Genomic DNA, 21,994 nt, shown 5'->3' on the forward strand with positions numbered 1-21,994 from the left:
AAACCAGGAAGCACAAGCATTGTTTATGAGAAGCAATACCAGCCTATAAATAAATATTTACTGGAAATGGTGAATTTCCTGACCCAAAAATTTGAACCTGAAGCTGGTCATCCCCTCTGATTGCAAAACAGTGCCTAGTTTCCTGATTTCAACTTCAGAAGAGCTGATGCACTTGCTTGTTGTTTTCAGCTCAAACCGTTTTGAACTTTCATGCTTTGATGAGTTTTGTTGTGAGAAGTTACCTGCAGATCATTTTTGGCTTAATAGAGGTTACTTGTTAGCTGAATGCAGTAACATTTTATTTCTTTTTATTAAAGCATTATATAGAGAATAACAATAGATGCTATGCATCATGAGCTAGGCTATCTATGTGAACTATGCATTAAATTGGGGGAGTTTCACTGGATTTTTATCAGGGTATTTATTTTTTCTTGAGATATGTGAAACTGTGAAGACCAAAACAGTGTTGTTTCTTTTCCCACCAATGCAATATTAATTTCCTACAGATGCACAGAGATCCCAGTAGTAACTCATTTGAAGTCAATGACGGGATTTGTATTGGCTTTTAATAAATAATGGGTCAGATTTATGAAAGAAAATGCTAATGGCTGTCATTCTTCCAATGATTTCATTTTTTTTCCCTCCTCCTTCTCCTTAAGGGAAACAAGGTAAAAATCTATACCTGAAAAAGTGACATCTTGGTTTAGAAATACATTTAAGATGATTTAAACTTTAAAATATCTGACAGTATCTTTAAACTAATGGCTCTGGAAATTGTCCAAAAGAAGACGTAGCAAAGAGGATGAAGTTGACAGATGGTTAAAATTAATGTTTTAATTTCAGTTGAAACAGTAGCATTTATTTTCTTAGTTGTTTCCTGGCAAAGTGAAAAGATGTCATTTGAATTTTTTAAATTGAGACACAAAGATATCTCTTCTAAAAATCCTGCTGTAATGAATTCCTGGTGTAAAATCATATTCGTAACTTTACTTAGAAAGGACCTAAATGCATTGTTAGCATCTCACCTTGGAAAGCCAACTAATATTAAGCAGTTCTTATTTTATAATACTGTTTACTACCTTTGTACATGTTTTGAGTTTTTGAACTGCAAAATACTTTGTTTTCTAAATTTATATTTATGGTTGTGACACAGTGAACTGATACAGGCAATTTCAGTCCACTATAAGTGCCTTTTCCCCCCTCTTTGTAAAAGGGGAAATATTTTGTATGATGTCCATGGTTTCGGTTAATGTGCTCCGCTAGGGGATTTTTTCCACTGGGACAATGAACTCTGTATATTTGTCTCTATAGGTGAAATATCTCCTTTGTTCTGGATACTAGGGACATGGCAATGATAATTTGCAATCTCAACACTGGATAGAACAGGATTTTAGAAGAATTTCAAAGACTGTAATAAGGGTTCTTCTGGTCTGGATTTTTTTTAATTTCTTTTTTCTTTTATCTGAGTAATTTGGTTGCGTGTGTTTTCTGCTCAAAGCATCAGCATTTCTATAGTTATTCATAATAAATGATGAAATGAACTTGCAGAGATCTGGGCTGGAACATGGAGAGATACTGCATGGTGTGCCCAGTCTCAGCTGTTCTTTAGTATACACTAGGCTTTGGTCTTTATTTTGCTTTGTTTGCTGGAAGGAATATTTATAGCACTGGTTTAGTAATCTCAGAAGGCTCTCTCACATTTTCTCCTTTACTAATAGCTTTATGTAATTAATTCACATTTTTATTGCAACATGGTGATTCATTTAAGTGACAGGCATTGCAGCAATGCTTTCTTCTCAGTCTTTTTATGTGTTTGCTGTAGACTTCTGCTGGGTTGGTCTCTTTACCGTCTGAGAATGTATAATAATGTAAGGCAAGGAAGTTGAACAAAGTCCTTTAATCAGATTCAGATACCCTGCAGTGCTGAAATCTTTTTCTGAGTTACAGGTATCATTCATAGTGTCAAAACCCAGCCAATGCAAAGAGCTTGCTGTCATACTCTGAGGAGCAAAGAGCAAGCATCTTGCATTTCTAGAGCCAGAGGTTAAATGCCTTCTGCCTGCCTCCCCCTGAACACTGAGTTCAATCATAACATTCTTCTAACCAGAAATCTCTACTAGCAGATGTTCTCTTGACTCAAAATCAATTGAAACTCCTTTCTTTTGATGTGAACAGAATGTTTGTCATGGCAGATTGGTGAACACTGATTGTTAATGTATGGTACCTAGGACTAGGAAGCTGAATTATCAAGGTGATGCTTAATACTGAGCAGCTGAAAGATAAATGTAGTTTTCAATTGCTTCCAGCTTTGCCAATAATAGTTCTGAGTCAAGAAATTCTTGCCATGATTCTGCCTTGCTTGATTTTTTTCAACTTTCTCAACTCTTTTCTTTTATCTTCGTGTAAGTGGATCCCAAAGCATTCAGAGAATCCTGCTAGACATGCACAAACACAGAAAGACACATGCTTGCATTGTGCCTCTGGTTTCCTTTGCTTAGGGAAGTTCTTGCTGCAGACTCAGTAATAGTCTGATAAGTGTTTTGCTTTAAGGACAAGCATTACAATATGATAAAAGCTTCAGTGACGTAAATGCCTGCAGCAGAATTTCAGAGATAACATTCTATCATTTCCTACCTTCTGAGTATGAGCATTGCTTTTTTGTCAACAGTGTGCAAGAAACATTAATTTTGATGCCATCAGTGGCATCAGTGCTATGCTTTTTCATCTGTCTTTAACCAGGTGATTGCTGCTCTGCTTCAGACAGCAGTGTTAGCTGTGAACCCCATTATGTATCTGCCAGTTGTCATAACAAATAAATATTTCTCCCATCCAGCATTATTTACCTCCTGTTCTACTTCGGAGACATCAAGTAGTTTTCTGGTGCTCTAGTCATAATGCAGTTTGAGAAGCAAATCATGTTACAGGGTGAAAAAAAGGTGAATCTGATAATGCAGTTCTTTTTTACTATTATGTCAATATAGCCTCCTCTGTTTCTCACCTTAAAAATTTGTGCAAACAATAGAAACTAGGAGTTGCATGCTCTTGTCTTTCCACTGTGCCTTTCAGAATCGTGTGCAATAACGCGCAGTATAACTGAGCCTGAGAATCTTCCAAGCTTTCAAATAAGGTCTGTACCTGCTTTGGCAGGGGGGTTGGACTCGATGATCTCTGGAGGTCCCTTCCAACCCCTACAATTCTGTGTGATTCTGTGTGTGTGATTGAAAGAGTTTATCAGGTGTATCCATGGGGATTATTAGTGTGTATTGTTTCACGGTGGCAGTGCAGGAGGACCATAAGGGCAGGACAAAATCTCGTGCAAAAATCTGCACTAATGATTAGACAAGTTAGACCAGCTTCCAATTTAGATAGAATTAAAAAAATAAAAACATCAGAATGTGGATGAGAGAGATGAGAGAGCCAGAAAAGGCAAAATGGGAACTAGAAGGACAAAGGTAAGAATGTCTACCTGGACAAGGAGGAGTCATTACTTGGTTGGATTCCCTGCTTTCAACAAACAAACAAAAAAAACCCCACCAAAAACGAGGATGGTGCGTTTCAATGCTGTTCATTTTGCACTTTTTACAAGCTGCCACTTTTTAAAAAAATGTTTGGGCAGGTTCTTTGAGGGTGATGAGGAAATATAGGAATAAGCACAGAAATTTATTTCTGCTTATGTCAACTTTCACACATTCATCCTTAACTGTGGTGCGTACGTTTGAGCTGGTAGGAGGCTTTCTTCAAACTGAAAGGGGTTTGGCTCTTTGCTGAGCAATGCTATAAATGTAGATCTTATGGAAAATCTAAAAATGAACTGGTTCTAGTGCAAGACAACATTTTGATGACTGAATGTTTAGTAAGGCATCAATAGAGAAAATGAGTATCTTTTCAAATACTATATATAGCGTTTATTTCTAAGTTCAGAAACAAGTTCTATTTTGAACATAGATCTTAACTGACAACTCCTTGATTTTAATCGCGTGGTCCTTTTTTTATAGAAGTGACGTATTGTCAGTAGGGAATTACAGGTCATTTGCATCATCCTGTCTCAGAAAAATGTTGTCAGTGCCCTCCTTCCTTTGTGAACCTTCTGGGAGCTGATCTGTACATTTGCTTTGGAATGAAAGTATATGCTTTGGGGAGCAACAGTTGGCCTCCAAGCCATAGTTAGACTTGGAGTGAAGAGAGAGATAACCACAAGCAAAACAAGATGCCAAAAGAGTAAAGCAAACAAAAGTAAAGGGTTGGGTTTGGGCTAGAGCTAGATGGAGTGTGGAGCAAACAGGAAGGATTACATGATTACTGAAGAGTGCAGTACATGTTGGTGGGAAATTAAGCTTGTTCTTCTGTTTGCTGCAGACATGTAGATGGATGAGATCTTGGTAGCACATCTTGCTTACGTCCTACTTACAGGCTTGTTTCTTATTTTGTTATTGTTATAGCAGCACTGGGAATTCCATAATTTCTTCTGCATTATTTCATAAATTGATATTTTCCATCCGTATTCAAACCAAATTCTTTATTTTTGTTGCTTTTCTTCTTCTGTTGTGTAGTAAAGTCTCTGCTGTTACCCCGTCTACCAGCTTCCTTCAGTTTTGGGGAGCAGGAAGAGATCTCCCAGTGACATTTCAACTTCTTATCAGCTGCCTTTCCATTGCTTCTGCTGCTTCTCAAGCCTGACTTTTACCAACATTTTATTAATGACTGCGTGTACTCCCTCCCTCCATTTCTGCAGTCCCTCAAATGCACTTTTGTCACTATTACCCATTGACAATGTGCATTAACAAGTTCGTTCAGAAGTTGCTGCACTGCTTGGACTCAGCCCATTCTACTGCTCACTTCAGAAAATAAATACGTTGACATTCTGTTTGGCAGAGCTTTGTCACAACTTGCAGCCTTTCCTCCAGCCCATCTGCTCCCCCAGCTGCTCAGTCACACCCTGCCCTGCATTTCAGTGTCCGTAACTGAAGCTAGATAAAACAGCCAATAACTGTTAGTCAGGATGTATCACTTCCCTTCCCACTGTCCCATCTGCTCCTCGCTCTCTTTCAGTTTTTCTCCTGTTCTCTTGCTTTTCTGTGTTGCTGTTATTTTTGGCGAATGGCTGCATTGCGGATGACCCAAATTCAAGGGAGGCATTGAAGTATTTGCTCATGTGTTAATGGAGGTGATTATGAAGGCTCAGAGATCAGTTTTGAAGAGTTGACCTTTATTTATCTAGGAATATTTTTGGAAAGAAAGCACTTTAAATTGCTTTTGAGATTGACAGGGTGGTCTCTCTCTCTTCGGTAGGGAAGCAAACATGAATGGGCCTTACTCTTTGGTTGAGAGCAATGAGCTGAACTTTAGGTCCTTAGATTACACTGGTAACAGGCATTCCAATTAGCAATCTGATTTTCCTTCCACTGGTTTTCCTAGTATGCGTAAGGACACATCTATGCTCCTTTTGTAACAGTGACTGTAACATCCCACAAATTTTAGTTGCTTCATCGCCTCCCTGCCAAAATCCTTTACAACCTATATGAACAGCCCATTGGAAAGAAGATTTAATTTTATTCTTCTAATGTACACATGAGTTGACATTAAATTACCTTTTAAACATTGCTTCTCTAGTAAAAAGAAGTTGAAAGGATGGAGCTGTAGTGGCCTTGAGAAGAATACTTGCTTCCCTTTGTATGTTTGGGAGGCAGTGGAACATAATGGAAGGACTAGGTTTTGCATAGTGAATTTACTTGACTTCTTCAACACAACAAACAGCACAAATTATATTTTGTTATAAAATTTTTTACAGATCGACTGTTAGGGTTGATTAGGTTAGAATTAAATCTGTAGATACTAATTACGTCATAAATATTCTATGTTTAAACTTGGACAACTCTACTAAAAAATGTACTAGAGTCTTTTCACCCTTTGAAAACCAAAGGCAGATGAAAATAAAGTAATGTAATCTATACTGTTACAGTTTGTAGTCTCAGGCACATCTTTCATGTCATGCTGGCCATCGTATCTGAGAGTTTTATTCCACAGCACGTGTTCCTATGAGAAACATTCAACTGGGTCTCCAGTTTTACTATGCAATCTGATTTTGTTTGCTTGGATTACCAAGTCTCTGAAAGGGTAGTTCAAAAAGAAATAAATATTGTGAATCTGTTTTGCTCTGTAAAGATGTATACTTGCAAACTCCAGAGTATCATCCAGGCAGCTATAGCTTCAGTGTCATTTTAACATGACATGCTCTTTCACCACTTTCCTGACAGTATGTCCAACAGGAAAGGAGAGGAGGCAAAGAGGCAGCAGAAAAAAAATCTGTTGCAATGGAATATATTGTTAAAGGCATTAAATTGTGTAATGAAGAATTGTGGTTGTGATTTTTGTTTTTTATTATTTTGTCGTCTTTGATGAAAATGACATGTTTTATATTCAGAAAGATGTAAATGCTGGTAGATAATTAAATCACAAATGTTACTATGGAATATCAAGAGCAATTTCAGTTGTTCTACATACATACATTGATACTTCTAGTGTAATAATTTGAGCACAGTAACTACTCAAGTACTTCTATAGTTAGCTTTTTCAGATGACATGAGATGTTAAGAGAATTTTTTTATTTGTTACCTTTGTGGCAGCTGGGTAAAAGCTGCACTGACATCAGAGACTCTCAAGAAAATTTGTACTGCTTTTTTGGATTGATGCCTAGCAACATTAGTGGAAATTAGCTACATACAGCCCATAAATTGTTCAGTTTCTGTCTGAATCATTTCTGTTTTAAACTAAACTAAACAAAAAAAAAAAAAAAAATCAGAGCTTTTTTGGCCATGTTGTTTGCCTTAGTGTTATTGCTTTGGGTTGCAAAACAGATATACCCCACAAACTTACTGGCTCGAATCAACTGCTTAGTGGAAAATGCCATCAAACACAAACTCTCTGATGGATTGCCCATCTCTAACTCTTTTCCCTAACTGAAACTGTTTCTCTATGGAGTTGATGCAGAAATTTGTTAGAGAAAAGGAGAATGAGAATAGATATGCTAGTGATATGCTATATAGATAAACTACAGTCTGAATTGATCAACACAATGTAAGAAGAGTGACTTTGAATACAAAAGTCCATAGCTGTTCCTTAATTAAACTTGGTTGTTAACACAGATTTAATAGCAAGATTTGGAACATTTCATCTGTATGCATTTATGCATTGTAAAAAGGCACATGCTTTGTTTGCTATATGGGAATACACATTCATACTGTACATTTCAGAAGGAGGCAAGATACCTGTCTGGGAACTGAAAGAAAATATTATGGGCAACTTTGGGGATGCAGTGTACTAAAAAGAGAAAGAGGTTTTACTTATTTTACTAAGTAACTGTGTCCGTGAATATTTGTATAATTTTCTTATATTCTCTGCCCTATCATACACTAGTTTTGATCTGGAGTTTTCAGAGGAAAGTCTCACTCTCTGTATTCACACGTGGGTGTTTTTCCCAGGGTTTTATGGAAGATTGACTGTTATGATATTGACATACAGGCCGATAGAAGCTTATCTATCTGTGTTTTTGTGCTGGCTCAGGCTGACTCATGCACTAGATATAGTTCCTGCTGGGACTAACATTTGATTTACCAGAGATCTATTTTGCAGTAATACATTAAAATTATGTTTTTATGCTTGTAATTCATTTATTTGAAATTTTGTAACTTAATAATCAAGCAGTTGAAACATTTGTTCCGATGCTTATAGAACTAGCAAACTAGCAATTTGTCTAGAAATGTATTTTTAAGTCTCTTTTGACCGTGTGCTAATTTTGTTTCAGGTATCTGAGCATGAATTGTAGTCTGGCTGCAGCTATTAAAGATTAATTACAGGTCTGTTTTTTTGTGGCTTGCTTTTTTTTTCTTTTTTTGATGCTGTAGTCACAAGACTGTTTTCTGTAACATCGTCATTTATGACACGAAGGCTGAGCACCTCCTGATATTTTCCTTAGTTTTCATGCACTGGCGAATGCTTATTACTTTGCACTCAGTCTTTTACAGATTCAAGCACTATATGAGGAGGCTTTCAGCCTGGGGACATGATAAACAAGATTTTACTTTTTATGCAGTAGTGTAATGAGGTAGTATTTTCCCCAAAATATGAGGACTGGAGAAAGCTAAAGCTTTCTACTTCTTTCACAGTCTTTCTGCAGTCTCCCTTGCCGCATTCGCATTTCTAGTGATAATACACAATATAAATATAGAAAAAGGTGAACTAGTGTATGATAGTCTTGCTTTATTTGGATCACTAGGACAACAATACAGGAACTTTACAACAGGTGTTTACGGTTCCCAAATATGAGCAGCAATGGTTGCACTGAAAAGTATTGGGATTGCATATATATTTAAGCAATCTTCATATGGAAATATCTGTTTATTAAGAGACTCAATCTAATCACCAGTTCAGATCTGACTAGATTCTTTCAGTGAAGTCTAATTAATTAACCAAAGCGTGAACGACTTCAGAATTTTTTTACGCTACTCGTTTTGTACTGATGTGCTTTACTTCATAGGGAATCCATTACAAAGTATTATCAGCCCCAGAAGCATGTTGTTTATTGCGTACACTGTCAACAAAAAGATATTCAAAGACTACATCTAAAAAGCAAAATTAAGACACCAAATATATAGAACTGTGTCCAGTTCTGGGTTTCCTGGTACAAAAAGGGCATGGATGTATTGGAATGAGTCCATCAAAGGATAACAAAAGCGGTGAAAGGGAACTGGAGCATGTTCTGTATAAAGAGTAACTGAGAGTGTAGGGTTCAGCCTGGAGAAGAGAAGTCTCAGGGGGGATCTTACCATGTGTATAGATACCAAATTGTAAGGTGGAAGAAACCAACTTGACACTGTTCTGCTCTAGCTAACTCTTCTTTGAATAGGCATGTTGGACTAAGTGACATCCAGAAGTCCCTTTGAACTTTAACTATGATTCAGTCCTGCTTTTGTCATAAAATCTTACCCTAAGTTAAATGGCATTGGTGGGAGTTCATAGAACAATAGAATGGTTTGGTTTGGAGGGGACTTTTAGGATCATGTAGTTCCAACCACCCTGCTATAGGCAGGGACACCTCCCTCTAGACCAGGTTGCTCCTGTCCAGCCTGGCCTTGATTGCTTCCATGGATCCACAGCGTCAGTGGGCAACCTGTTCCAGTGTCTCACCACCCTCACAATAAAGAATTTCTTGCTAATATCTGGTCTAAATCTTCCCTCTTGCAGTTCTGCTGGATATGTTAAAAGCTTTGGGAACTAATTCATAAGGATTTAAGCTTGTGTTAAACATTGTTTATCATAACCACAATGTCTTTTTCTAACAATGCTTGAAAAATTGTAGGGGCTGTTAACTTCATCTGCACCTTTTGTTTTGCCCCTCAGGAACGTTTCTTCTCGCCAAGAGTTCATCGTCGACTTCATGCTGTCCTAGCATCTGTTTGCACTTCAATGTTGATTTTATCAAATCTGATATTTCTTGGAGGAAATCATGTTGGAAAAATCTACTGGAACAGGATCTTTATGGAAGGCAAGTTTATTTTATGTGCTTTGTAGATAATAGAACTTTCCAAAAATTACCATGGGTAGACTGAGCCAGGTTCTTTCTCATTGCAAATTGGGAGAAACTTTTTTTTTCTGTTCCTGTTCAAAGCCATCAAAAATCTGCCTGTGTGACTATAAAGTCATATAAAAATCTGTTTTTAAAAAGTCACTATAAAAATCTGGCTGTGTGACTATAAAGTAACACTGGCTTTCTCCCATGAAGTACAGAAAGGGATTATCGTGCTTCTCTGTCAGTGAAATCACTGAAGATTGAATAGTAAATGTGTGATAGGTTAGCCAGGTGGGATTTTTGTTCTCTATATTTCACGTTCATCAATAGGAGAAGATATACTAAAGCCAGCCCTTTTGATTTTGCAGATGGTTAGTGAATTATGTCTGCATTTTTACAGCGTGACTGAGTGATTGACACTGATTTTGTAATGGATCTGTCAGGGTAGGGACCTTCCTAATGTAAGGATCTTGTGTGACAATATCAGCTTGTGATACTGTTGAATAATCATTATGTAGCTTTGTGCTGTGAACTCAACCACTGGATAAATCCAGCTTTATGTATTTGTTTATTTTTTTATTTAGCTAGAGCTCATAAGCAAGGCCAGTTTTCATTTCTGAGGTTTTTATTGCTATTGGAGAGCTACTTTGTCAAACAAAGGTCTTGCAGAGGAATCCTGCTTCCCTGCTGAAGTAGTACTGGGAAGTTTCTGTGCCTAGAAGTTCTCCCCTATGAAGACCTCCATTCCTCCTTCATGCAGTCTTTTTTCCTTATGTTCCTTGTGGTGCTTTAGTGATCAGTGCTGGAGTCCTACTTAAGAATATCCATATGATGAGAGTAAGTTATGTAGATCAAATGAATTATTTATCTTCTCTGCTTAAGAGAAAATTGTTGAAGCAGCACTGAGATGGTCACATTTTTAGCATAAAAAGTAGTTGACTTTTCTTGTTAATGCTGGGCAGGATGAAGTTGAATATTTGTGTTTGTGCTTTGGTCTGAAAACATGAAAGATTTGTTCACTGTTTTCTTGACAAAAGCTTCGTTTTCTGTTAAATTCTGCTCCTTCTTCACAATTAGTTGACTAATGCTTTCTCAGTATGAAAACACAAGTTAAGAGAATAAGTTTAGAAGAAGAATTGAGCATCAAACCTTATGGATAAAAAAAAAATCTAATGATGTTTTCCTTTCATTTTTATAGCTTAAGGCAAACTATTTTCAAATAAAATTTTGGTATTACTATTATTTTGGAAACTGCAGCATAGGAAGTTCCGCACAAACATGCGCAAGAACTTCTTTATGGTGAGGTGACGGAGCACTGGAACAGGCTGCCCAGGGAGGTGGTGGAGTCTCCTTCTCTGGAGATGTTCAAGACCTGCCTGGATGCCTACCTGTGCTACCTGGTGTAGGGAACCTGCTTTGGCAGGGGGGTTGGACTCGATGATCTCAGGAGGTCCCTTCCAACCCCTACAATTCTGTGATTCTGTGATTAGCAGTTACTGAATGCTGTTTTTTGAATCCAAGAAGGACAATGTTTTAACAGGTAAAACAGCATTAAGTCAGATCAATTATTGTTTTTCTAGAGTGGTGATGTTGTTTGGTTTTGTTTTTTTCGATTTTATATGTAGGTTTTTATTAAGAGATACCAGGTGTCTGAGATAGGGAGCACAAATTAGTTTGATTATTTGCAATTTGTTTCATGTACTGGTTGAGGTTGGAAAGGACCTCTGGAGATCATCTGGTCCAACAAGCCTGTTCAAGCAGGGGCACCATGCTTGATGTGTTTCCATAATGTGTTAAATTAACTTCAACTTTAGAACTTAAGGGCTTTTGATTTGTGCAGCTCATGCTGTACTAGTACAAATAGTACAGTACTGGTACAAATACAGTACTGTACTAAGAGGTAAGCTAGATTTATCTGTATCCTCAGATCACACGGATGACTGTGAGCGTATTTACTACTGGTTCTCACAAATCACGTACAGCAACTGAGAATCAGCTAAGATTTCATTGCATCTGCACTCCTGCTCCACTACAGTTTGCATACAATTGAATAAATGCTGTACGTTTCAGACCAGTCAAGTCCTCAAGGACTATTCAAAACTGTTGTCTTCAATTTAAAGTAAATTTAAATGTTGATTGATAGAAGACATAATACAAACCTACTCATGTGTCCTTCTGAGGTAAGGAGTAGAGTTCAGTATGAAAGAATAACTGCAGAAAGCTGTCCACCTGCATGCACATCAGCTGCACAAGAATAGTCATTTTCCTTCTTTTATTTAAATCCCATGGAATTGTTTGTATACAAACTTGCATGCATAACAGTAGGTGGAAGATAGGAAGAGAATAGATTTGCATCACACAGTTTATAAATAGAACTGGCATTTGTAGATCATTAGCAAAATTATTCAAGGTCCTGGATGCCCAACTTGAGCAATAAAATACATCCCAAAGCAAAAATCAGATTTCCAATTAGGTGGAACTTCAGGTATTGTGCATGGAATTCTCAGGTCTGTCAAGGAAGTGAATATCGGTATTTTAAAACCTCATGTGCCCACTGTGTACCAGTCAGAAATTATGAGTTCTGTTGCATTACTGACAGGTAGCAGTGATTTTTTATTATCTGCTTTCTTCTTATGGAAAATAAACTCATCTGGCTTCAAAATGAACTTCTCAGCATCATTACAAGCACTGCTGTCAATTTCAGGAACAGGTGTCTGTGTTTGTTACCTATGTGTATTTGTTCTAAATTTTTTTTCTCCAACTGTTTGGACAGGCCTTATGGCTTCTAAAACTTAACTTACAGCTGAGGGACCTGTTTGGAAAGGCAGCATTGTAATGCTTTTGGTTAACAGAATGAATTATCTTAGCAAGCATGGCTGAAGGTAATAAACTGGGAGGAGACACAAGTATGTTGAGGGATACAAAAGGTATAAAATGCATAAAATGCTCCTTCCTTAGTTTAGGAGGAACAGAGTACAGATCAATGAGGAAAACGCACAGTGCATTGGAGGTGTATTTTACTTTGATTAGCTGTCTAGACATTGGACAGCTGTTGTTAAACTCAACTGTAAACCAGTCTTTAACCGTCCAATTTACCTCACTATATTGCAAATAGTGCCTCTCCTGAGGGCACTTTAATCCCACATACATCTTGGCATGGGATGAGATGCACTGTCACTCTTCACTTCATTCAGAGTTGTTTTGTACAGAGTAGTTATGATTAGATTGGACGTCTAACCTTTGAGAACGTGTCCTTCAGTAGGCAACCAGCAAAGAGCAAATTTCACCCCCAGTTAGAAATGATTTACTGCAGGAGCCCAAAATGGCTGGCTAGGCAGAAGCTCTGCAGTGAAGGGTATCTCTGACCGTTGTACCAGGCTGCAAACTTTGTGAAGCAACAATATCATGCCACTTCCAACAAAAATAGACCCTTATGCCAAGACATGCTGACAGCAGTATGAAATGCATAAAATAACCTCTTCTGCTTGACATTCTGATGTTTAAACTTAAAACATGTCCAGTTTTGGTTACTCCGGGTTAAAAAAAAAAAAAGCATCAGTCAATTAGGGAGAGCAGAATGCAGCAAAATAGTGGGGAGTCTAGGAGCCATGAAACTGAAGTAAATGACATTGTTTTGTTCTGAGAGGACAGCATTGAGGAGAGATAGAAGAAAACAGAAATTTCCGAAAAGAAAGTGTTAACAACCTAGTCACTATTCCCAGTGAGCTCAAGAGACTGAAAATGACTGTGAAAGGTAGCAGGGAAGCTTTAGCTGAGATAGGAGGAACTTTCAAACTGTGAGGCACAGTAAATACCGAAACACATTATCGAGGCAGGCTGTTGGATTGCAGTCTTTGGAGGACAGTCTCCAGGTAGAGAAAAATCTGTCAAGAAATGGAGAACTTTCTCTGATTTGATTAGACAATTGATTTTGTCTTGGTGTAGGAGGAACCCCTGATTGGCCTCCAGACCTATTTCAAGCCCTATTTTCTGTAGGTAGTTTATCAGCAGATACAACTGACAGAAATCTGTGTGCAACACAGCAGGATTTTGGAGGGTTTTTATTTTTTTTCCTTAGTAAATTAAGGACTTTGATAATGTATAAAAGGGCAGTTTCAGTAACTTTCTCACTATTTCTGCTTGAAGTTGGAGTCAGGTGGTGGAAATATCTCGTAGCACTGTGAGCAAGATACAACTTAGTGGAAGTGATGGTGCAATTTTAAGCTACCAGCAAATACTGTCAGGAAAATTGGAAATATTTGCTCTTTCACGTTTGACCTTTCCTTCTAGCATTTAGGATGGAATGCGTAGTACCATATGTGAATGTTTTTGTTAGAAATATTTCTAAAAGCATTTTAAACCAATTGTTTTATATAAAACTAAAGCTAATTTCCAAATGCTTAATTGAAAATGGAAGACCTTTATTTTGCCTCTAGTTTTCTCTTTCAACTTGCTTTAAGCAAAAATAGATCTTATGCTAACCAGGTTTATTTGGTTAATTTGTAGTGAGTAAAAAGATTTTCTTACCATTAAGGAGTGACTGGCCAGCTTTATTGACATCTTCACTTCTCTGCAACCCTACCTCATATTGTGTTCCATGAAACATCTTAGCCATTGACTTGTGAGTGGGAATTTCCATGAATGTGACATAGGAGATTCAAAGGTTTGAGAGTGACAAAGAGTTTGGTGTAATGCATTTGTTGTAATATGCATAAACGTGGAATTTTTGTTTTGCTTTGGCAAAAACAGTAGGAGATCATTATCTTACGACATTAAACTCAAATTACATTGTTCATTAATTATATTATATCACTGAAGATTATTCTCCGAGCTTATTTGTTTCTTTTTAAATAGATCATGTAGTGAATGAGTTGTGAATTTCAAAGGGTATCAGGATGCTTCAAGACACGGCCCTGGAATGCTGTTGTCCTTAGAAGTTTTGCCCTTGGTTTTGAAGACAGTAAAAAGATTTCTATTAAAAGAATCACTTCTGTATTAGTGGTTGAGATCCTTTTCTATGCTCAACAACTTAATCATTTAAAAGCTTTAAGTTACTGTAACTCCATTGCTGTATGAGAGAGATATCAGTAACAAAACAAACAAAAACATAAGGTATTCCTGTGTCAATGTTTGTTTGCTGTGATCTGGTTCATGCAAGATTGTATCTACACAAAGCTAACTAATGTTGCGGATCACGTGCCTCATCTGCTGCAATAATGAGTGTAGGGAAAATATTTTATGATGACCAGCAGTTCACACACATCTCCCTCTTAAGAATCTGATCACTGCTAGTTAATTTAGTTAATAGATTTAACACGTTTTAAGGGCTAAAAAACGCTAACAAAGTGGAATAAGTAAATTAGAAAGTGTCATTAAAAAGAAAGCTTCTGTTGGACATTGTAACTCTGTGTTCTGTGCACCTCTTGTGAGAGCTTCATTCAAGTTTACTTGCAACTGGAAGAAAGTGGGAGAGTCTACTGCAATGACTGGCTGTTCAGAGTTGGTGTTCACGTTTTCAGGTGGTCTTTGTTTGGGTTTGGAATCTTGTGCTGTAGGGGAGCTGCCATATGGTATTCCAGCATTCCAGATTCTCCAGATTTTCACTTTCACTCATAAGTCCCACTTTCAGCAGTTATGCAGAAATTTAAGGTCAATTTTTCCCCCCAAAATACATTTATGAATGCTATATTGATGGATTGCATAATTTAGAGAAATATTGCAGAGTGGCGAGAATAGTACTGAAGATGTCACATTTTTCCAAATGATTCATTCCTCTTCATGCACAAAGGAAACTTGTTTTTGTAATCATTTATGTGACCTTGCTTAGTGGGTGCAGTTCACTGGGCAGTGAGCTGGCAAGATGCCAAGAAAACCAGATTTTTTTTTTGGCCTGCAGTAATGCAGAGGCAGTTCACCCCCTTTCACCTCCCAGAGGCTAAGAGTTGTATAAAAGCAAATTTTCACCTTTGTTCGGCTTGGCTTCTTTTTAGAATTGAAAGCATAAAGTATGTTCTTCTGCTACTTTCTGTTGTATTGGTTTGGGCTGCCATTCTGTGTGCAAACTGTTGGAGCATTGGCAAGTTTAAATACAACAGTTGCTGTTGATTATCGATAGTTTGCAATTGGTCTTTGAGCTCTTAGGACCTGATCCTGAAGTCACATCAATACTGAAATACCCTTCTATCCGTAGAGTCCTGGAACCTGTGCAGATGAGTCTGCCTGAGTCAATATGATTGCAGGATCAGAATCAGTCTCAAAGAAACTAGATATCATATACCATGTTAAAACCTTTATTTTACATACAGCAAGTGCAAGTACAGAAAATGCAAAAGAATCTACAGTGTGATTGTGTGTACAGAGTTCATTGTTACGTGTTATGATGTATATGTACATATGACTTACAGAACTAAATTAATTTCAGTGCTGTAAAAATTGGAGTTGTTGGTAGATTGCATTGCCTTCCTGGCAATCTGTAGCTTTTCACAAAAAGAAAACATGTTTGTTACCTAATGAGTCTGATGAGCTTTGTTGATAGTGGTAAAACCCCCAGACTTTCAACAACTTGAGCAGGTTTTGCACAGCCTTTTTCTTTCCATTCTAATGATGCCTGTAAAGACGTAGAATGGTAGGATGAGCAGTTGTTGGTGTAGTTGGGTTAGCCAAACCCATTTCACAGATAAACTATGCTGGTAGCGATGTGCTTGGTGTGGAAGCTGGAATGAGTGATACAGCCAAGCTAGTGTGGAAGATCAGCAGGTGCTGTTTTTGCAGACTCTCATGGACTGAAGCACTCCAAATGTGTGGAATCCTCCAGTATTAAACATAGCATAAGCATAAAAAATAAAACTGTGGGGTTTTTTTGTCTCAAAAATCTCAAAATTTCTGTGATCTTGTGACTGTTCTTTAGTAAGCAGCTTGTAATTTCTGCAGCAGAGCTCAGAAAAGGAGTAGGAGGGTGGGAATGGTTTTAAAATTTATAGAACTTAAAAAAAAATAATATCTTGTAACACCTCTAAAATGCCTTTCTCAAGTGGGGCCTTATCAGATACTATGACAAACACGTCAGAAGGCCATGTAGGAATACCTTTGAAACCTCTTTTTCTTGAAATTGTTCTTTGGGAGCCTTTTACTAAGCCGAAAGTGGTGCTTCTTTCCCCATGTGAGTTATGGATTGACCAGCAGGGACAGGAGCTGGGTGCTGCCAGCAGACTTGTTGCCTCCGAGGCAACACTGCAAGCGAGAAATGTGACTGTAGTTGTGCTAAATCTTTTGTGCTGGGCTTTACCAGCAAGAGTAATTTGTGAGGACCATTAGTTTCCTTTTCCATCCTAGATCCTGTTCATTTGCAGTGTGAGGGGTGAGATCTAATTTTGGCCGTATCTGTTTCTCTTCCTTACTATTATGCTTGCTAGCTTTTGCATTGCAAACTATCCCAGCTAAGAACCTTAGAAGAGCAGAGGTTTCTCTTATTATTGGCTTCTCATTTCTCCATGTGAGTGCACAGCAGACGTATTATGGTGTCTCGCAGTGCTGGAGAGTTGCATAAAATATTGGGCTTGCCATTTTATGCAAGCTGGATCACCATGCTTATTGAGAAATTTGTACATAAATGGGCTAGTAGTTTTGATAACATGTATTTAACAGATCAGCAATAGCAATAATTTCAGCTAGGACTTGCAACCATCAAAAAAATTCTCTGAAACATGATGCAATCTTTTTCTTTCCCTTATTCAGAAATTTCAGAAGCCTGGATAGCTGCTACTCCTTTCCCATCATTGAATCCTGTTTCTTCCTTCAGTCAGTGCCTTTCATCTGTCTTCAGATTTTAACTTGTTCTGACTCTTTCACTTTTTTCAAATGGTCATTAAGAGAACAGTTCCCAAATACAGAAAGTAACCATCTAACAGCAGGAACTGAAACACCAGCTGTATTTAGCTTTGCAATCATTGAGACTTCCACAACAACTTTCTAAGTTGTTTATTTTCTGAAAAGTGATTTTAAGAACAGCATTGTGGGGTTCCACAATTATTGCCACTTAGAGCCTGCTAGACCAAATTTTTCTCAACTTATAGGAAAAAAGGAGACTTCCTTTTTTTTTCAAATGCCAACCCTGTATATCAGCTTGAGACCAGAAAATCATGCTGTGTTCATTCTGGCTCTTGCATCTCTAGCAACAAAGTCAGAGGTGCTCTTAATAATAATGTTGTGAATGTGCATGGGCCATAGGGAAGGCTGAAGTCCTCTAAAAGATGTGTGGCCTTTGCAACAGAGATGAAAAGCAACAGGAATGAACAAAGCATGAGCTAAGGTTCTCAAAATTTAACGATCCTAGAAATGCTGCATTTTTTCTGTTTGTGTTGTAACAGTTGTAACAGTGTGTAGCTGAGATACTAGACCAAATAATTGCAAAAATTCAGATGCAAAGTCAGAGACCATCATATGCTCTCCCAGTTATTGTTACAAATCACATCTTATGTTTGTTGTTCATTCTGTAGTGAAATAATGGTGAAGTTCAGAGCAGCGAAATTCTTCAGGAACATTTCTTCCGATAAAGTAATGGACTTTTAGGGTTGTTTTTCTTTAATAAGCTGTCTTCCACTTTATCCTTCCCTTTTCTTACTTACTATCTGTAAAATTCCCAGTATAGAGAGAACACATAGTGAAACCCAGTTGTGATGTGTGAGATTGAGGAAGTCTTCCTACGTGTTGAATTTGCATGACTGTTGAGTGTTTCAGCCCTCTATGATTTAACAAGACCTGACGTTTTATTTCTGACATTTGTTGAGACACCTGTCTTTGTCCACAAATCTCTGTCAAGCTGCCAGACCTGTGTATTCCTGCCTGTTTTGCTCGTTAGCATTAAATAATGTAAATCACTCGCAGCAACACAGTACCATAGCAGTATTTAAGCATCTTAAACAGAAATCTCTAATGTTAAGAAATGATTCAGTTATTCTGATTTTTAAAGTACTGCAGCTTACATGTGAAGAATAGTAAATAACATGGTAAGTTTTATATTGTTAACATCCTTACTTCTAACCATTTTAAAACACTGGACTATTGATTTTTCATTACTTTTGCTGTCTTTCACGTGTTTTATATTATATCCTGTTGCTAAATCTTCTATCAAATACAATAATCCTTGTACAAATTCTAACGTGGGCTTTGAAGGAATCCCTGAGAACAGTCTGTTGTGTTTTGCAATACAAATTATCCATAAAAATTCTTCCAACTGTGGGAGTTTTATACCTGAATAAAGATTCATCTTAAATCTGGATGGACAAAAGCTCAAATCGAGATACTTGTCTGGAGTACTGTTGTGGGAAAAGATTGTTTGTCTCTTCAAAAATTTTAGTAAGGAGTTACCAAAGTACTTGCTTTCCTTAGACAGAAACATATCTTCTTTATTAGTTCTTAACATTGACTGAAAAGTGTGTTTATTCCATCACCTGTGGGTTAATGTGCATCATGTGGTAAAAAATAACTTGTAAATAATTGAAAATGATTTAAACTTGAATATTGGGACTGTAATTCTTTTTCAGCTCTTCAGTCTGTTAACATTTATATCAAAGACATGTTCCATTTAACAAGTAAGCTGCATGTAATTGATTGGGTAGCAGCATATAGAATCATAACATTCTTGATTTGCTATTACCTTTTATTTAAAATGCTTAAGATAGTGATCTTCTAGCATGTCTCTTGCATGCAGCTGAGAATGTTGTTCATACTCCTTCATTGCTGTATATGAAAACTGTCTCAGTTTTATTTTCAGTCTAGCAACTCAGAAATTAAAGCTTGCATGTAGAACAGGATAATCTTCAAGACACTGTGGCACCATTCATTACAAAGTCCATCATATGAGTGTATTATTTCTTGCTCCAGTATCAGGACAGGAGAAAACTTCTTCATTCCTGCCCAGATAGCGTGTTTACATGTTTAAGAACAATCAACCAGTAGACTGATTGGAAATGTGGAAAATGAAATGACTGAATAGCTCTAGAGAATTGCTAATGGCATGTACAGTCTTTCACTTTAACTTAAGTTCAATCTTTTTCCAGGTCGCTGGCAACTGAGAGTTTATGCCACCTGATAGTTCTTTTCTTGCCTTCAGTATTCAAACTCAGATGGGTTTGGATAAAGCTGCTGTTGTTCAGCAGGAACTCAGCAATATGGAGATGTGTCTGTAGACCTTTCTTCTGGTAATGGAACAAGTTTGGAGATGTCCTCTTGTCAGTAGGTTGTCCATAGAAGATCACACCTATGCTATGAAAAAAAGTCAGGGATACAGTTTTTGTCTCTCCCCAACAGTGCTAAGAGCAGTTAGTCGCATGATGGTTCCTGCAGCATAAGCAGTTCCACCCAGCTGATGATATCCTTATCCTTAGCAAAGACCTCCCGACAGAGATCCTTTGCCGAAGGTTACTCAGAGAGATTCTATGTTGCCACATAGAAATGCAACAAGGTTGCCTGATACAAGTATCCATGATTAATGTGTCAAAGTGCGACTGTGAGTTATCATGCAGAGGCACAAGGAGGATCGTTGAGACCCTACAGGGAAATCCATCAGTAGAGCTCTGAACAGTGGTTCTCCCAAGAGTCTTGTAACTTGTTATTGGACATGTAATTCAACTAGAGTGGACTGCTATATTTAGTACCTCTTTGGAGATGGAAATCTGCATGGCAAAAGAACTTGAAGTGCTCACTGAGGTTTGTAAGCAGTGTTATGTCCATTGTGATTCAGCTCTTACCGTGTGATTTGGCAAATGTAGCATAGAGAATTGGGGGCCCAGATACATGGAGAAATCAGGAATCTTAAGTTCTACTAAATAGACATAAGGGATATTCCTTCCATGAAGACATAATGGCTGTAACTTGAGCTATATAATGAATATCTTGTTGCAGAGCAGCCATGTGGTAATGGATAACCTCACCACTGAAAGATTTTCGTGCTAGACTTTGATGATCTCACTTCATTTTTCTTGGATGGACATTTGGGAGAAACAGAGAAGTCAATCCCTGTTAGATAGCACTAATGCAGATATTACAAGCTGTGGAAAAAGGCCGAACCTCAACCTGCCAACAAGGTGTAAGTATTCTTTCATCATTGTGGCAGACTTTTGTGTAAGCTGCGTTGGTCAGTCCTGGCACATTCAAAGGTTTGTCTGCTGAACTGTCATGTCTTAGCTATCACCCAGATGCCCATAGAAAACAAGCACAAGAAATGTGCTGGATATGAAGAGTGCAGAACAGGAGTTTTTGTCAGAGTGAGCACGAGGACACACCTTAGTTTGAATGATGCAAAGTAGGAGAGGCCATGGCAAAGTTGTGTAAGCATGGTCCTCTTGCTTCTTTTTTAGTAGAACTCCAGAAGCTCTTGCCAGAGATGAAAGCTACTTGGGCCTCATTGAGTCTCATTGGTGTATGTATCACTGACCACAGAGGACTCCCTAACGCATAGGGCAGTACATAAATTGCTTGATAGTCTTGCATAATTGCATAGGGCAGTGTGTAATGTTTCAGCTCTCCTTCCAACAGTGGGATTTAATTTCTCCTCGGAAACTGAGGAAGCAGTCATTATTTCTTTATCTTACTAATATGTTTGGTCTCTGTGCTCTTCTGATATTGACGTTTTCTGGCTTAACTATAATGAAGACATGAGAACAACAAAAGACGAAAGTAATTAATTTGCTTTTGACTGCTGCTTTGAAGGAATGAAGTTGTATTCTCAGCTTTCCAAGTTCAGCTCCTTCTTAAGCTCCAGCAGAGATGAAAGAAAAGCAAAGACTACAAGAGAGGACAAAACAAAAGAAAAAAGGAACAAGGCAGATCTAGCAAAGGAGAAAGTCCAGCAGCTAAGTATTTCTTAACAATGCATTTAAAACGAATCTTAATGAGAGATCTGCCTTGAACCCTTCTTTGCCTTTGGAGATTCCCTGTATTATTTTTCCTAATGTCTCTCTTTGCTTGCACAAAAACTGTTGTCCAGTTTCTTCACTGGATTGGTGTATAGAGCAGACAGTCCTGCTGCAATGTAAAGCAGAGAACATAAGCAATATGTTGTGCAGTGTAAGATTCCAGTGGGATCAGCAACTCATCACAAGAGTACATTCCCATGAATGAATAAGTTATACCTATTTAAAAATGTAATATGGACCAACACTTTTAATCTGTAAAGCAGAGTGCAGATTCAAATCTCATGGGTGACTGCTTTAGCCTGCATGACTGGCACTGATACAGCTGCCAAGGGCAGCTTGAGCAAGGTAGATGACCTCAGCACTGTAACAACAGTAGCACACCTGGTATGAACAGCAGGATATATTTTTCCCCATCTTTTTAGGTTTTTTTTCTAAATGCTCTCTAAAGGGTTAGGTAGGACTCAGCTTCTGTAACAGTGGGAGCAGAGACTCTGGTGAAGATCTAAACCTGTGA

General features: G+C 37.8%; 1 protein-coding gene across 6 annotated transcripts in view; it reads left to right on the top strand.

The window, feature by feature from the left end:
• Positions 1 to 21,994, top strand: part of HHAT (hedgehog acyltransferase) — a 147,120-nt gene that overhangs the window by 82,451 nt on the left and 42,675 nt on the right. For 5 of the 6 annotated variants that reach the window (XR_006182412.1, XR_006182411.1, XR_006182413.1 and 2 more), the window contains one exon: positions 9,397 to 9,541. Coding sequence is in view for 3 of the 6 variants with exons in the window: in XM_042891715.1 (XP_042747649.1) it covers positions 9,397 to 9,541 (145 nt within the window). In the remaining 3 variants the exon portion in view is untranslated. Of the gene's footprint in view, positions 1 to 7,801; positions 7,854 to 9,396; positions 9,542 to 21,994 lie in introns of those variants that run through there. The other variant, XM_042891740.1, reaches the window with a different exon arrangement.

The sequence above is a fragment of the Lagopus leucura genome, unplaced genomic scaffold (genome assembly GCF_019238085.1).
Source record: "Lagopus leucura isolate 7727_CA_CO unplaced genomic scaffold, USGS_WTPT01 Super-Scaffold_73, whole genome shotgun sequence".
Taxonomy (NCBI): Eukaryota; Metazoa; Chordata; class Aves; order Galliformes; family Phasianidae; genus Lagopus; species Lagopus leucura.